This window comes from Phaethon lepturus, unplaced genomic scaffold, assembly GCF_000687285.1.
Source record: "Phaethon lepturus isolate BGI_N335 unplaced genomic scaffold, ASM68728v1 scaffold10797, whole genome shotgun sequence".
Taxonomy (NCBI): Eukaryota; Metazoa; Chordata; class Aves; order Phaethontiformes; family Phaethontidae; genus Phaethon; species Phaethon lepturus.
Window position 1 is genome coordinate 26,591 of NW_010554041.1, and position 18,788 is coordinate 45,378.

Consider the following 18,788-nt stretch of genomic DNA (forward strand, 5'->3'; position numbering starts at 1 on the left):
TTTGGGTTCCCAAAATGAATGCAGCCCCAGCACAAGCACAGACATCAAATTGCCTTAAAACTATTTTTACACCCCTGTATCAGGATCACAACAAAAAGTAGAAGGGGATGCAGGAGTCACAGAAATGTTCCATATCACAGATACATGCAGCAGTCAAAACATACAGCTGTACCATCAGAGACACAAAAATAATTACAGAAAGTAAAATTAATCAGGCCACACAATCAAGCAGAAAAGGCCTGCATTTTAGAAAAAGAAAATGGTGTCTAGAACAACCCAGAACACTGAAGTTATTTATTTTGGGTTAAAAAAAGAAGAAAATAAACAACCCAAACACTGAGTTCAGTTTTAACATCACATCATGCCTTTGTTATCTTTAACAGCACCTCTGTGTTTCACTGCTTGCAGATTATTTTGTGCATGTTATCAGGCTGGTTCAATAACTACCTTTTACTCTATAAAACCTTTTCTATTATAATTATTCCAATACAGAGCAGCTTGTCAACACTTCATACAAAAGATATGCTAAGGAATATTGAACATTTACCTTCCACATGGAGCAAAAAAATCACATACAAAAGAAAATTCAGCATTGTGTCTAGGTCTATAAATGTCCAGAAGTCTTTAAAAGCTTGCCTAATTTGTTCCCATCTCATTCTGTCACGGACACTTTTCTACCTCAGAGAAGACACTAATTTTTGAACATTCTGGATAATTTATTCCCAGTGTTCATCAGGCATAAGTAAGCTAAGCAATAATCCATACTTTTTTCTTCCAAGGACACATAAAAATAATAAAACCCAGAAACTACAGAACTTGCCAATATTGTCCTTTAGAGACTATGATACGAGATGAAAGCCAAGGTCTTTAAGCAGCTGCAAAGATACACTTTCTTTGCCTAAATATAGAACAAACCTGAGTATTTAAAAATTTTAAAATATCTCAGCTTTGGTTTATTTCATAAGGAATATCTTGATAGCAACCTTACAGCACCCTCGCTAGTGCTGCCTCACAGCCCTGTTAACCCATGCACCCCAGAGAGAAGGCCCTTTTTTTTTTCTTTTTCCTTCTTCTTCCCTCTACTTCCTAGTGTTCTGCCTCCCATCACACAATCACGAGTCTTTATATAGGCAGTGCCAGTCCCTGCTTCCACATAATTCCTACAGGCACCCTGGAGAAGTAATTTCCAACCAACCTTACAGAGGGGAAAGGCTACCCCCTCTGGTAATCTGGGTCTTTGCAGGTCAATCAGTTCTCAGCACTTTGCAGGGGTTTACCAGGAACAAGATATAAGTGCCTCACACCGATAATTATCAGCAACCAGTCCTCAGATCCATCATAGAATACATCACAGCATTTCAAAGCAATGCTAAAAGAAGTACAGAAAAAGCTCTCCCCTATTATTTTTGTACTAAACTACTAAGGATTAAGTAAAAAGTGCTAAACAGCAACATGGTAAAAAGGTAATTAACATGCTAGCACCTGTGAGAACTGGGTTTTGGCGAAACGCACAGAAAATAAAGAGAATTGCCCTCCCATTTCAATCGGTGTCATTTTCTCTGGCAACAAACAATAGATAAGAACTGCTAGTGGCAGCTTTTGCAGTATGCACCTGCATAATTAGTTTTCCTTAAAAACTTTTGTTTATTGAGCTGCTTTTTGAGTAGAAAGGTGAGATCAGAAATTAACTAGTCGTACTACAGCTCTGAGCAGGGCAGAGTATATGAGGCCTCTTCAAGTGTGAGATAAAATAGACTGAGCTGAACATCAGCCAGTTCAAATAATTCACAAAACTCACTCGCCTGCCTGCAAAACAAAATCTTTCCTCAGTTCCTTTAGGATTTTTTCAACTTGATTTTTTTGCTTTACTTGCTCTTGACATATAAACAGTACTAGCTACTAGATTCCTTCCCAGATACTGAAGAAGATTAAATCAGCAACACGTGGAGTTTGGATAGTTAACTTAATTTTCATGTTGGTTTCCCATACCTTTCCTACCTCTGCCATCCACACCCATCCAACTTCTCTTTTTCTCTCCTAAAAGCTTTTTATTTTCATTGTCTAACCTGATAGAAGGCAACACCAAGGAATAAGTTTTACACCTACTCTGTATGCAACCCTTTTCCCCTAAAGTTAAGTTTTTCTGAAAGCAGAATCCAGAGACCAAGTGTCCCTTGTTAATCTGACTTGGATTCCCTCTACCAGAAGTTAAGCAGCATTATACTTGATTTACACCTTTAGCTACATTTCATATTCTTACAAAACAGAAATTACTAGCATTCAAATTTAAGCCAGGATCCCATTTCAAACACAATTAGTGCAATAGCCATGTTAAATGCCTAACATTTCAGGTGAAAGTTCTTTGTGGGGAAATCAGTCAGTGAAAATGAGATATCATGGGTAAAAAGGCACACCTGATCAGAAATCAGAAAGCATACCATAAACACATTATCAAGGCCCTCTTCAAAAACTGGAGCTCAATTAGTTGACAACAGAGCTCATTTAGATTCTCAGAAAAGAAACTACCTTCTAAGTACATAGATCCTCACAGCTAGGGTCCAAGCAACAGATACCTATATACCAAACTTCCAAGCACTAACAATGCCTAGGAAGTACGCTCTGCTTGCCAGGGTGAATACTTCCTGCTAGCTTCCCTATTGCCAATGCATAGGAACCACATTTTTCATTTCAGATGAGACATGGCACTTCCAGACATGGTTTAGTGGGCATGATGGTGCTGGGTTGACAGTTGGACTTGATGATCTCAGAGGTCTTTTCCAACCTTAACGATTCTGTGATATCGTGGTTATTTCAAGTCAGTTTGAACAAGAATAAAGCATCACTATTGCCATAAAAAAACAATACTATCCTTCCTTGTTGCAGCTATTTGTGCTATCCCCTTCCTTGTGCCGATAATGAGCATCTGTTACAAGTGCAGATAAAAACAGGTTTTATCTGAAATTATTTGTTGCTACTTTGTTTTCTTCCTGGCACAAGGGATGACAAGCAGACAAAATACTGCACAGGACTACTGTATTTGGCCCTGACAGTTTAAAGTGACAGTAAAACTATACCGTAAGGTAAACCTTGATGACATCATGCCAAAGTAATTACTTAACGTATCACTCTTCAAATATATTTGTAAGTGTCCATGAGTTTCACATAAGTGCTTGGATAACAGCAGTGAGTACACACAGTACCCAGTGTTTTTGTGGTAAGCATATCACTGAAATCTTGTAACCTTGATGAACACAGACTTTTGACAACGTTTTCTGCAGAACCTTTTACTAAAGTCTTCTAACACTACAGAACCTCTCCTCTTGCAGAGCAAAGCAAGTAATAGCTTTCTTGCATGAAGACTTCCTAAATTTTCAAGACTTCATTTATCTAGTAATTTTCCCCCATTTTAAAAATTGTCATATATAAGGAAAAAACTAAGCTATTCCCAAAATATTCCAGGTACATAGCTGTGAAATCTAGGGTTTCAGTACTTACAAAATAGATTCTCATAAGAATATAACAAGTATATTTAATATTTTATATCATGCTTTTCAGCTTCAATACTTAATACTTTCCCCTTAGAACTTTTATGCTTTGATTACATTCAACTATTGGAAAATGTTAGATACCCCAGAGCCAGATGAAATCTTAACCTGGATGTTTGGGGGGGGGGGGGGTGTGGCAGTTGGAAGGGCGTAAGTACAAGGCAGAGCTGCTGTCATGACTTCTGAAACATGCAGGAAACCATGAGGGATGGTAACACGGTGTTGACACTGCAACTTTTTTGTACCTGTTCTCCTTCAGTACTTCTGACTGAAAGTTCCTATGTACTGCAACAGCAAACACCTTAACAACCTAGCCACTTCAAAACTTTTGTTGTTCTTATTGTTCCAGCAGAACAGCAACCAATAAGACTCAAGAGTCCAAATTCCATTATTATTGAGCCTCTTCCCTTTAGATTTCAGTTACATACAGCAAAATCATTACTCTAGAGCAAGCTCCAAGTCCAAACAATGACATTGTTTAACTGGCATATGAGCTAAACAAAAAACAGTTTTATAAAAGCCTAATGAGTTCAGAAAGTGGTAACTGATTATAAACTGGAAAAAAGTTTAGAGAGCAAATAGCTGTAGCCACTCTCCGATTTGCAGATTTCCTACAGGTATCTGGTTTCTAAACAAGGCAGCACTTACAAGAGAACGTAACCAAATAGGTCCACTGTTTGTTCCCAACATTACTCTAGCTGACAGTGCTATCTCAAAAAAAATAAAAGTAATGAAAGAGAAATGCAGATTTGAATATATTCCCAATAGATTTTATTGCTACATGCCTTTTAAAGACTCAAAAACGGCACTTTGTAAACTTTCAAGCTGGTCATCTGGCTCCCATTTGTACTGACTGCCAAAAATACATAATAAGAAAAAGGATGGGGGAGGAAAAATGCATTAGAAATCCAGAAAACTGCTGCTTGTAGTTCAGATGAAAATTCTACACCTGGACAGTGTTTACTGAGTTATCTATAGAACAGACAGTACTTCACTCAAAATAAGTATTTACTGTGAAACCAATTTTTCAATAAATGGTCTAAACAAGTCATTCAATGGAGCATTTAGATATGAATTACTTGGCTGAAAAATCTCACACACACACAATTCTAAGAAGTATTTTTTGTTTCTACAACTGTTCAGACTGAGAATTTTCCATTTCATACTTAAGTGAAACTTCTCTAAACATATACAACTTGTAATGAAACTTTTTATTACTCATAAAATGTGACTAATATGGTATACGTATGTTTTGGCTCTACCTCTGTCTCAGTCAGAAAGCAGCTGCTTTGTCTCTCAGCTAAACCATTAAACAAAATGGGTAACACATGCCTTGCTATAGTCCTCTAGTTTGTACAATGAATATTTGATTTACAGAAAAAGCCTTAGCAATTATAAAGACTAAATCACCACAAAGCAGAAGGCTACCATTTTAACAAGTAAATCAAAAGTAGGATGAGCTAGACAGACTTAACGTTTACAAACGTTATTCAAAGTACAACCCCCTGCTCCAGGATATTACCTCTTACCCTAGGGAAAATTTTTTACCCCATGGAAAGCATTTTTAAGACTGTCAAACTTTGAAAGAGTATTCATTTCAACAATTTGGATGTAATTCATAACTTTACTCTTTTCTCAATCCACTTTATGTTAACTTATAGGTAAGGATATCTCGTTTTATGACAATCACAGAAGAACTTTGAATCTGCTAAAACGGTAGGTGGACTTTTTCCTAAATGTATATTTACCTAATTTTAACTTAAACACTTAATTACAGTAAACAGGAAAAAATGCTGTGTAAAGATTTATTTTTCAAAGCATTGCATGTGTATTTAAAATATTTTAAAGATTATGTTTGTAGCCTCCTCCCCCTGCCCAAAAAGTGTACAACCTCTAAAATATTCAGGGAGTGTTAAGTATTCTTCTCTTGCTTGCTTTCAAATGTAAAGACAAAGACAATGAGAGATTATTGTTATAGAGCATTTCGGTTTGAAAAATCATTATTTTGACAACTGAGAAAAATGCATTTGAGCCTCACTCATTTTCATTAGTTCAGCTACATACATGCCAAATGTTTCATAAAATGCTTTACAAAATCCTCTTGCTAATAACAAAAATAACACACTGGGAAACAAGCAAATGCAATTAAGATAATATTTTCCTTATTAGTTGGAAAATGTTGTTTATTATTTCCCAGTTTCTTTTCATGTTGAGAACAGTTTTTATAATGTTAGAGTCTAATTAAAGGATATCAAGAGTTAAAAGTTGTCCATGTTCCTTATGCGTTAGAAACCCCTGCCAACTAGTCCTCTAGGCTTTAAATATTGTTTTGACGGATTGCCTTTTCATTTCCAGTCACAAAGAAAGTATTCTCCATAGTCAACAAACGAGCAGATCTTCACTGGCTCAGTGAAAGCCAGATACATTGTTCTGTGCAAGAATGAAGACCTTGCAGACTACTTTTTTTTTGTTTGTCTTTGTACCTTTGGTCAATTCAGCACCACCTATACAGCAAGAATCCCTCCAGTTTTATGAGTATGATACAGATGTTACCATGGGAAGCCTGATCCAACAAGATTATGAAATGCAACCCCAGGATATAAGAAAGGTATTTTGTTTATATTATCAGTTTAATATTTTTAACCGCTAAGCATTATATGAATAAGGTGTTACATGCATGTATGCAAGATTTATCAGAGTTTTCCATAATAATAGCAAAACATACAATGATTTTAGACATGAGCAAAGCCACAAACTAAAACCACAAAAATACTACCCTTGCTACAGTTTGAGAAACCCACAGAAGACAGGCTTTCACAAATAAGACTAAAACATCATTTTTAACTCTGTTGTAGTTTTGTGCCTACTCTTATACGCTTCAAGAATGGGATATACTAGCATACTAGCTCAACAGCTTGAGTAACATTGTATTAACATAGCAAGTTTGTTTAAAAACAAGGAGGGTGATTTTATTTAGGAATTTTTTTTTTAATATCAAAGTAATACTTGAAATAGTACTTTTTATTGGACATAACCTGCCAGAATAAACCATAGTTTATCTTTTGACTTACCAAACTATCAAGGTTTTTGCCTTGTTTTTTCAGGGACGGCTTGTTTAGGTTTTTTTGCAACTCAACAGTTTAGCAGTCCTGTACTATGGAATGTCCAGTCCTGTGGTACTCACCTACCTTATTAACACTTTCAGAATCCTAAAGGCAGCAATAAAGGCTATAGCTCATGGCACTCACCAGCACCCCCAAACGGTCAATCCTTAACGTTTTTGCTATATGCTACACATACGTGCCTGTTAATTTAAACACTTAAGCAGAAGACACAAAAACAGAGGAGAGTTAAATGGAGTGCAACTGCCTCAGCTGACAGGGATAGTTTAAAACTTCATACCTCTGTTCAGACTGCCTCTGACAGGACCTAATGATACACATCAAGAGAACAAGATATAACATTAATCAGGAAAAAAAAAAACCAATTATTATCCGAAGACTGGTTGCCAAGGAAAATACCACATATCCAAACAAAGTGGTAACAACTAAGTACTAATGAATTCAAGGAAGTTTTCCTTAATATTAATTGTACTTGTTACAATAACTTAGTCTGATAAACAAGAAAAAGATGACAGCAAAAGATAATTAGTAGAAGTAAAAAAACTGCAGAACATATATAGAAAAATCACTTCTGTATGCCTTTTTAATATATTCCCAATTCTACTTAAATTATAGCTTTCCACTGTTAGACTAAGAACAGCAGCTACATTTAAATCTTTTAAATCTGACATTTGCCACAGTGATGAAGTAACATGTTTTCATAAACCTATGAAAAAAGAGACCATTGAAATGACTTTTAACTAATAGGTGGCTATCCACTTACAATAGAGTTTTTTAAAAAATACTAAAAATGTTAACTTTAACTAGTTAGGCACAGCATCAGATGACATTCATTACTAAAATCATTCTAATAAGAATACGCTACTGTTTCAGTAAAAAGAACAGTAAGGAGTATACCTACAAGGAAATGGTGCCAACAGATGTACCACAGACTAATCAAAGTCCGTACTGGCAGTGCTATAAACTAGAGGTCTTCTGAAGGCCAATGGTTCTGCTTAGGATAATTCTAGGAATGCAGTCGGTCATTATTTCCATCAGGTCAGTTCTCCAATGACATGTTTTCATTGCAAAATAATAAATTAGTTCCTTATGTGCAACAAATACATCTATACAAGTTCCAGTGTTCCCAGCTGAAATCATGGATGCACAAACAAATCTTCTATTCATTTATTGCACAAATTCTAGCTCCCAGAATTTTTCAAGTGTTAACTTTAACTGAAACACATGCCAACAATTTCCTCAAATATGCCCAGTCAGAAATCTATCTTGCATGACAAATTTAACTCCTTACTGTATGCTTGAAGACACAGTTAAAAAAAAGATTTTTAGTGAAAACATCAGAAGAAATCTATTTGTGTTATTGATCAACAAAATGAAGTGAACTTTAGTCTACTACCAAGGAAAAGGTCAGCCAAGCAAAATTTATTACAAAGATTATTATTTGAAACCACAGCCACTCCAGTCTTGGATAAAATATTAGAAGTTTAAAACATGAAATCTTAATTTCCACAACAGAACAGAACCATCCAATTAGCTACAATCTCATATCTGAACTAATTCATTCCATTGAATATAAACTATCGGCTTTACAGACCTTTGTGTGTTATAAAGATGAATCAATTACTTTGCAAAAGTTTTTAGATGGTTAAAGTATTTAGATGTAAATTGTTAATGTGGTTTTGTGTGGGTAATTCATGTCTGTGGAGTAAAGTGCAAGAGGCAGGTGGAATTTAAGTTTGTAAGTGGGCCAATATTCTTTCAGTGCATTCCCTACATATGCAAGTAATGAATCTTCAGTGGTTATAATCCAAACAATCTTCTGCACTGATATTCCACAGCTGACCAGGAAATAATTCCAATATATTGGTTATTTGTACTACTTTTTTGGGGGGTGGGGGGTATCTGTTGTTTAATTTTGTGGATTCAACAATATTCTGCAAATTATCAGTTTTATTTTTTGTTGACATTTCCTGCTTGCAGAAATTAGTTGTATATTGTATTCTGCAAAGAACTCACATGCATACTCTTTCATCCATCACATCTCAAGTAGGATACTGTACTAGAAATCTACACCTGGTACAGATATGCTATGTCAGCAAACATGTTTTTCAAACAAATGTATTAAAAATGTCACTTATGAGCCAAACAAACTACAACAATGGAAGTGCAAGTTGTTCTATTATGAGTCCACGTACACAGAAGTCTCTACTGCCATGGGTACCTCAGCCAAGGACTGTGCCTTCACATGCCTAATCAACATATCTTTGCAAGTTAAACATTTTTGCAGAAACCTTCTGTAAGATTTGCTGCTTGTTTGAGCGTACCTGTTCAGCTCACACCCCCCAGCTTCTCTACACCCAACACTGCAAAAGCTCTTACCCTACACAGAAGCTTCATGCTGCAACTGCTAAACCATTGCCAGCATTCTAACATGGGTATAAACGTCTTACTAGAGCAAACCAACCCATCCCAAACAAGAGGCAAAAAAGAGACATAGCCTGGATAGATAGATGCAGGGAAGAGCCAAGGGACAGATGATTCACAGGCTAAAAAGGGTCCAAAATGACAGAGGCTAGCCAAGACATTTTTCTCAGGCTTTATGTCAAGCTTGAAGGTTTTATTTTGCAGAATACAAAAATTCCCACAGTAAAGTATAAGCAAGCAACCAAATACTAAATAAAACAAAGTTAGTATCAAAAGTAGCTTGACAGATAGCATTACTTTCACACTGCCCTATAGATGAGCTGTGTGCTACATGCCTGAAGCAGGAGAGAATAAAAAAAAAAAAAAATTAATTCAGTTGTGAGCACCGGCAGTACTTAAGAAGCTCTCTTGAACAGGGCACTGTACTCCTGCCAGGGCTTGATCCTTAAGCACGTTTAAAGAAAAACATCTTCCACACCCGATAATGTACTTTTCTCCATGTGTTTTCAATAGCCATGCAGACCAAAAGGCATATTGCCTTACTCTGTCCTACAAATATTCCCCATCAAAAAAGACAATGAATGATGCTAGCCAAGAACAATTGCCACAGTCAACCTAGCCTACCCTTAACTTTAATACATGTAAATCATAGTATAAGCCACTGTACATATACTATAATTCTAGAAATAATATGTAATTCTCTAAAATTCATACGGTATTCAATGAAAACCTGACTACCATTTCCTGCATCTCAAAAGGCCCTTCCTCTTAAGCAGCCCACATCTTAAAGAAGACTAAAGTGCAGTTAATGGAAGTGAATTGCTAAGTTTCAGCCAATATCTGAAAGGAACATGTTTATAAACTAATTGTGCTGCAATTGAAAAGATGCAATGACTATCTCTACAGGGAATGCAAGGAAATGTTATTTTACTGAGATTATTTAGGTAAAACAAAAAACCCAAACAACTTATATTCACAAGAATCCTATCAAATTTTGCACGATATGCAAAATCATCTGTCCTCAGAACTCCAGGTTTTTGTAGACAGCTGTCACTTACATATTCCTTCCCCACCATGTAATCTACATTTTGTGTCTATTTTTGTGTCTACTGTTCTTTCTTACAGAACTTTACTTTTCTAAAGAACACCAGCAGCATCACCTTCCCTTCTTGCCTTTCAAAGTGAATAGCTCATGCACAAAAGGGATAATATATCACATTTGTCATCCAGCACATGACAGTATTTTGAAAATGAAATGTCATAAAGAGGAATGTTGTAGGAAGCTCATTTTTAGAGGACATGCTATTTCAGATCCTTGTAATACTCTGTGGTGCTTTGTTTGCTGTTCATTTTTTAAAATAACCTTTGCTCTCACACAAAGGATGGAATAAATGTTTCTCTTGACACTTCCCTAAGACTGCAAGGGGATGACAGTCAACTCAATGTACCACCCACAAAGGATACAAGTAAGTTCATTGATATGAATACCGTAACATTTAAGCTCTCCAAAAGAATATATATTTTGATATGAAAATTTAATATACAAAGGATGACAAGGGATATAGAATTAATCTTTTCATTTATGAATATCTTTCATATCTCCTGTGGAAAGTCTTCTAACTTCTGATGGAGCAGGCTGAAAAAATTTAAAGAATCCTCAGGAAAACTCCTAATAGACAAAGCACAGCTTAAGAATCTTTACAGACTTACCCAGTCATATCTGCTCTAGAGATGTACCCAAGTTAAATAAGTTACGCAAGACAACCGAGAATAACAAAATACACACCCCAATAAGTTCCACAGTTTAACGAAGTCATGATGAGATGTGGTGTCCTTAAATTCCTTAAAATACATTTACTCAAAGAACTGGCTATTCTCACAGTTCACATCTGATGATCTGGGAGATCAATGGTTAAAATACATCAGGAACATTCTTCACTAGCCTACGTTCCTACAGGATCCAAGGTATATTGTCCAGTTTTCTCCTAGCTAGCCATAACGATTTCTAAACGTGAAAGGAACAAAATTTTTGTCTGCCAAACAGAGCGTTGAAAAAGACACACACATATTTTGGGTGTGTCTGTGACCTAAACTTCCAAAAATAACTGATGATACAGCAAAACCACAGGATTGTCAATCAAAGTTTTAATCAAGGTTAGTTATTGCCAAATAGCATCTGTCAACAAACCCTCATCAAAAGTGGAACAAATCTGTAAGAACACCAGAGCTTCTAGTCAGAGGAGCATAAAAACTGTTGCCTGTTAAATAGTGACAACATTGTTTCACAACCATTTTTCATTTTCTACACTGTACCATATGACAAACAGGACACTAAATCAAAAAAGGCAAATGGGGTAGAACTCTGAAGCCTAATAAATGGTAATGTTTACAAAGCTAAAGCTCAAAATCTCAATTCCATTCTCTGCAGTACCTCTGTAAGAAAAAAGAATTACTGCATTATACATACTGGGTGGTTTCCCACTATTGACTGGCTATTTCTGTAAGTCTTCACTGGTTGCAGAAGATCCCATTTTCCTATGTAGTGATAACAAACTACCTAGCAGTAGGATACTACTCTCTGCACTACAGACAGACCAGTTTGGAAGCTAGCCAAAAATCTCAGTCAGTCAAATAGCAGTGGTGACAAAACTGGATTCAAAGTCGTATTCATTATATGTATTTGAATATAGCGGTCATACAAGATTAAAGCAAAGCAGAAATTACTAACACTCTACAAATGTCTGCAAGGAACAGGACAAACCATAATGGGTCCAAACTGCATTTAAAAAGATACGGAGTTTCTCTCACTACTTAAAATAACAGATATTAAAAACCTCAGTAAAAAAATGGAACAGATTGCCTAAAGTAATTATACAATTATCATTGCAGGAGTTTTTATTAAAAGGATTAGACAAAACAGTAGCTAGGAGCTACACAAAGTATACATGACCCTGCCAGAAATTCTCTAATGCAATTACAGAATCAAATGTGTGCACTGCCAGATGTGTCTCCTGCATGGATTTCTTTTCAAAAGAATGGTTCTGAAGATGACATTTAACATGGTCACAGAGTTGGCAGTTGTCATATTCACAACACTCTAAAGCAATTATTAAAGAATGAAACTGAATTCAGATCGATTAACAGCATTTCAAGACATGCTCATATAAGAACAGAGAAAACACACAGGGAAATTATGCATGACAAAAAGAATACAAAATTCAAAAAAGTTCAGAATATTAAATCTTTTCAGAACCTGATGCGAGTAGAATTTTTAAAATAATCTAATGAAGGGAAGTCCTAAAAGATACTAGAGAAAATTTTATTTTGACTATTCAAGCTTAAGTTAGTTGAGTAACTTTTAACTGTCTTAAATTTGCTTTCAGATTTACCTACTTGTCTGCTCTGCGTGTGTTTAAGCGGATCAGTGTACTGTGAGGAAATAGACATCGAAGCTGTACCCCCACTGCCAAAGGAAACAGCGTATCTTTACGCACGATTTAACAAAATAAAAAGGATAGCCGTCTCAGATTTTGCTGACATTAGTATGTTCAAATTTTAATTTGTTTACCTGATATTTGAAGTTCTTATCCCATAATCATATGCCAAGATTACCAAAATACAATATATTTTATACTTTGCTAGTTTTCATTATGTGTATTACTTATTTAATTCAATGCTTGCATTAGAACAGGAACTGTGAAGGCAATATGGAAACTTTTTTTGGCCCATATGTCCATCTTAATATTCCCACACAATCAGAGAAAGAGCAGATAGCTAAAAATAATTTTTTAATCTACATTCCAGCCAGTCTTAAATGACCAGGTACTATTTTTCCTTCAAATGCTCCAGGGACGCCTCTCCCAGCTATCTCACTCTACAGCATGAAAAGTTCTATGACTATCTGAAATCATGTCTCTAAGAAAAAAGGAAGGATCCAGAGTATTTTCCTCCTTTTTTTTTTTTTTAATTCGAGACCACAAGGAAATCCAAATGTGGATTTTATCCATATGTTAATATTATTTAGATTTGTAGATCACAATTTGGATGGTGCAGCCAACAGTATAACATTTAACATAGACAACTATATTCGTTTCACATGCAATGTAATTATAAATTCAATATTTAGATTTTCCTTTCTTTTGTGTAAAGCTACCTTGAGAAGAATTGATTTTAGTGGAAATAGGATAGAAGAAATAGAAGATGGAGCCTTTTCTAAGCTTCTGTTATTGGAAGAACTTTCTCTTGCTGAAAATCGACTTATAAAACTTCCTGTTCTACCTCCCAAACTAACAACATTTAATGCAAACCAAAACAGAATCAAGAGCAGAGGAATCAAAGCAAATGCTTTCAAGGTGAGTAAAAGACAATAATTTAGGTAACCAAAGTAAATAAAATTAGTAAGCAGACTATCCAGTATACCACAAAACTGATTTTTCTGTATTTCTGTAATCTAAGAAACAAACTACGACAAAGCAGCTTTCCAGCTTTTGTTTTGTGTTTACGGCACTATGGAATAATAGTCCTTTGCACACTCACTCTCTCATGATGTCCATATAAAAAAAAAATTTCTATTAAATATCTTACCTACTTCCTTTCTCTCTTACATGCAAAGACAAACCCAATTCAGAAATTGATGGCTGAAATACAGTTCCAAGGACCACATAAATACTAATGAACAAGGATATAGCTTCATAGTGGTCTCAAGTTTTATAACCAAACAGCTGACATGGTCAGCTTCATGACAAAACATAGAAGGGCCGTTCTATGAGTTTCCTGATAGAATAGAATTCAACATTCACAGCAAAAGGAATGTTTCATGTTAGATCACTTTACAAGCTTTCTATGTGATCAGAAAAAAAAAATACTTATGTCTTGTAACAGGCACCAGTTACTTAACCTCAGGTAAGTTAATATCAGCATTAATAATCTGTCTTTCTTTCTATTAGAAGCTGACAAATTTGGCCTACCTCTACTTAGGACATAATGCACTGGAATCTGTGCCCCTTAACTTACCGGAAAGCCTGCGTATTCTTCACCTTCAGGTATTTTTGAAGTATTTCCTTAACATTGTTACAAAGAGCCTCATTAGTCACACACTTCAAAGCAAACCCACTGTCTTTTAAAACAGTTCACACTGAAGTTGTTCTACAGTTGTCTAATGCTCCTCCAAATACAATTTAAAACAATTTACCTCTAATCTGTATAGCCACAACCATACAGAAGTTCAGAAGTTGTTTCTTAGCTAATTACCATGCAAGAATTTCTCAGTAGTTTCCATACAGCAAGGATGGGAAATGGTAAAAATAAGCAATAATCTTTTATCAACAAAACATTTCAAACATCAGTAAGTTTATCAGCTCATTGATTGGCTTGAAGAGACTTGATTCCTACAGATCTAAAGTATACACAAATCAATCCAATGACAATGAAATGGGAGGGTAAGAAGAATAAAATTGAAGTTTGAAAATTCAACATTTATGGGTGTGTCTATATATGTGTGTTTGTTTATAAAAAATTGTTTTCTTTTGCAGTACAACAATATTACTACAATCACCGATGACACATTCTGCAAATCTAATAACACACGTTACATCCGCACAAGTATGGATGAGATAAGGATGGAAGGCAATCCGATCCTCTTGGCAAAGCATGTTAACGCTTTTTCCTGCTTGAGAACATTGCCTGTAGGAACATACTACTAGCCACTACTTATGTAATTATACATGCCATGGTATACATGGTAACAAAAGATCCTTCTTTTTCCCCTGTTTACATGCTTATATCCTTTCCCTTACTAATGTCATTTTCCCTGCATACCCAGAACCTTTTACTATGTTGAAATGTGGTTCTCCTCTGAAACAACTATTTCAAAACAGCCATTTTATTTAGTAGTTACAATGCCACCCATGCTTTCAATCTTTTCTGTTAATGAAAGTGTAAAAATACATATATGCACACACATATCTTCTCAACTTTTATTTCACCACATATTCTTTACATGTAGGTAAAAATCACACTGTGATTGCTTGTTCATATTCTTTGCCAGTACTCAGAACAATCACTACATTTTACCTTCAGATAAATTCTTTGCGCAAGCTACAGAGGAAAAATACATCTTAATTCCAATCCCACTCACTTAATCTCAAATTAAACTTTTTCAGTTGACCTTCAAGAGTGTACTGGATGAAGTTGCACACAAAAGAAAGTTATGTTTCGAATTAGAACTTCTCAAAGCTTAACTTCATTAAAGCTTCCTTAAAAACTTGGTTTACAGAAAATGAGAATAATTCCTATTTAGGCTTAGTATACCAAACAATGTAGCAAGCGGAACTTTTCAAAGATATGTTAAATCTCCCTGTACTATTTTGCTTTCAAAATAATCTAAGAGTCTGTGTGTGTATATTGTGTATGTATTTTATTTTTACACAAGGTATTTTTAATTGAAATATACAAATTTTGCTCAGCTGTACTCACAAGAGTCATTTTTGCAACACCAGTTTCACATTTTAATACAATGGTCAAAGTTCAGCATAGTAGGACCCCAAGTATCTTTGTTATTAACAGATGATGTAGACCAAGCCTTGCTCCACGGCTTTTTCTTGATAAGGAAATGCGACAATATAGTTAACAGCAAAGCTGAATTAAACTTTTTTACATGTAAAAAGTAAGATTTCAGCTAGATGTCAGTGCAAAGAAACAGGATTACCCTGATAAAACAATATTTTCACTCATTAGGGAAAAATAAAATCAGATCTTTAAATTAAAAAAAGTTGATTCTATCAGTAACCTAAAAACAGCGTTCACTTCAAGCATCATTTCACTCAACTACTGTAAACCATGCAGCATATTAAAAACAAAAATTGATGTGTACAGGCCTCAACAGTCAGCTCCCCTAAAACTAAACATAACCAATACAGGACACAATATTTTTAATTACACAACTATACATTTCTGACATTCATGTTCGGTTTCTCCCCTCAAATACCTACCACAGGTGCAAAGTCTTCAGATAAATGAATGCCAAAAGTCTGCTAGTTACTATTACCAGATCAACTTTGTACTAATTTTGAAGCTAGTATAGATTCCTGATCTGTAGAAATAGTTAAGCATCAAATGCATGATGATGTATCATTACATCTAGAATATTGATTTTAGAAGATATTTTGTATTACTTTTGTTTATCTTATTTAGCTAAGCCTTGATTTGTTAGTGCTTGTGCTATGGGGAATTAAGTGCACACTTAATTATGAACATACTGATGCTCTGCTACTAGGAGTGTTGAGAACTAAGTGACTTTCAGTCACTTTTTAAGTAACTATGTCAAGCATCAACTGTGGGCTCATCTTTCTGGAAAGATGATGCAATTATGAAATGCAAGATAAAAATATGTTTGCCCTGAACCCACTACCCAAGGAAAACATAGCAATCCCCAATATTTTCCATTTTAAGTTGTTATAACAAGAAAGAAATTCCATTGTCTTCATACAACTGAGAACAAAAAAACAAGCCCAACAGTGAGAATAAAACTCAGTTTTCATTCTCGCATGTAAGTTACAAAACTTTGATGTTTCCAGGTTTTTAGCAAAAGGTAAAAAATAACCGAAGCATGTAAAAACCTAACTGCAAGCCAAATTTATACTAGAAAAAAATAAAAGCCACTAATTCTCTCATCCCTCTTTTGATAAATGCTTAAGATGGAGAAAACACAGCTAGAAGTGTAAGTGTACATTACATAAGCAGTGGCCTCCAATCTTATTCTTATCACAAATGATTATTACTAAATAAAGCTCTTTCTAGTATTAATAGGATCAGTAAATATCACCAAAACTCTTCCTATCAAAATGATATGTGTATACACAAATATATGCACATTTATGTAATATATATACATGTAAACTTTCTAAGACCTAACCACTACCACATTATTAATTTTACATTAAAATGTTGTATATATTTTTGAAATAGTACTCAATATCAACAGTAACACTAATTAGCGCTCTTAATATTTTGTGGGCAAACCAAAATAGGAAACTGGTGCCCTCTGAATGCCTTGTGCAAGCAATAAATTATCTGATATGTTTTAATTTACTTTCTCCATTCACAGCAAGTTAGCTCAAAGCAGTGAGAAGGGCTTCAGTATGCAGGATTTTTTGCCTTCTATTTGTGCGACCAGTAACAATATTGAGCTGAATGTACATCAATCTGTTTTTTCCTATCACTCATTTCTGTTCTGTATTTCCAATAAAACTTGAATTTTTTTTCCTTCGTTATCAATATCAGCTTCAACAATCTGCTCTTCCAGCAATGCCAACATGCTTCAACTGTTCAGCCTCATAGCAGACTAAGGGTGTATCTAGATCAGAAAATTATTTGCAAATGTAAATCCACTTTGCAGACATAATATTTATTGTGGCAATACAGTAGACCTGCCATACAAGTAATGCCATACAAAAGACTTGTGGGACACTTCACTCACCCCTTCAAAATCTGTTTAAAGCACTACCTTGTAGATTTTTTTCAGTAGAATAGAGGAGCAGCAGCAGAGGATAGTAACGGTATGTTCAAGTCTTGATTGTGTGTGAAGCATACAAGTTGCAGACTAACTTATTCCCATAAAAAAACACAACTGCTAAAGCTTAATGTCAGGGAATATATAGTGCAGAGCACAAATGCTTGCAGCTGAACACTGCTCTTCTCACACCAACCTAAGCCTGCCCCTGCTTTCTAGGAAAGCCTACTTACAGTCAAATCAATGTATATTTTAAATTGCATTTTTGCTTAATCTGAGTTATCCATCCCACCGTTACTCTTGTTAACTGGGAAAATTCTCACTACAAAACTGCTGTTTGTGACAGTCAATTTTTAGAAATATAGTGCTGACCAACTTTGCTTAAATCTTGCAACTGTCATTCATCACTAACATTCGTTATTAATTGAAGTATTCAACCACTTCTACATTATTCTTTTATTCTCAAGTACCAAAACTAACAGAAAAGAAAAAATAACCTACCTTTCCTGTTTTTACACTACAGTGTGAGAAAACTATTAGAAACACTGTCTATTTCTACCGAACAGCCTGGGTAATTCTCTTATAAATAACAAAATAATAGAAGAGGTATAAATCCAGAACCCCACCCCAAATAGTCTTCTCTGCAATACTGTGCACAACTGTGCACATATACTGCCTATATACTTGAAGTCTGGCAGGTAAGTAGGAAAAAAAAAAAATTATACAACACAGATTACAGACTCATTTTAATGTTGTTCAAGTGTGAACATTAACAAGATAAGATCCTTCACTTGTTTTTATGCAAATGTTAAAAACATACTTCACATCACTTTCACACAAATTACTACAGAATATTAAGTTACAAATACATATTCTCCTTAGCAACCTTAGATTTGATCTTTGAACCCTTTATTATTTCTCTCACCTCAGAAAGTCTTGTATTTCTAAATGAAAACATTACTAACGCTATCAGAAATAAGAAGGCCTAAAAAAACTCTTCTCAAGTCCATAGTCAATCATATTTCATAAATATTCTCCCAGATTGGTTTGTCTTTCTCAACAGCATCTTTATCCATGGAAAGAAAAATACCTTTAGAAATAATATTTCTAATATTGACAAACCTGTAATATATGTCTTTAGGGAATTTATCTTCACACAGCCTTTAGCAATGAATACATCCCTTCATC

The 18,788-nt window shown here is 34.9% G+C and overlaps 1 protein-coding gene across 1 annotated transcript; it reads left to right on the plus strand.

Moving 5' to 3' along the window:
- Positions 1-5,228: 5,228 nt before the first annotated feature.
- Positions 5,229-14,873, plus strand: OGN (osteoglycin). Its single transcript, XM_010291698.1, has 7 exons — positions 5,229-5,261; positions 5,901-6,153; positions 10,473-10,557; positions 12,475-12,633; positions 13,241-13,443; positions 14,038-14,133; positions 14,623-14,873. The coding sequence occupies exons 2-7, from the start codon at positions 5,986-5,988 to the stop codon at positions 14,791-14,793; spliced, it is 882 nt and encodes a 293-aa protein (XP_010290000.1). The 5' UTR covers positions 5,229-5,261; positions 5,901-5,985; the 3' UTR covers positions 14,794-14,873.
- Positions 14,874-18,788: the final 3,915 nt, after the last annotated feature.

Coding starts and splice junctions, on each gene's coding strand:
- OGN (XM_010291698.1), top strand. CDS start 5,986: ATGAAGACCTTGCAGACTACTTTTTTTTTGTTTGTCTTTGTACCTTTG. Junction 6,154..10,472: donor AACCCCAGGATATAAGAAAG/GTATTTTGTTTA, acceptor TCTCACACAAAG/GATGGAATAAATGTTTCTCT. Junction 14,134..14,622: donor TGCGTATTCTTCACCTTCAG/GTATTTTTGAAG, acceptor TTTCTTTTGCAG/TACAACAATATTACTACAAT.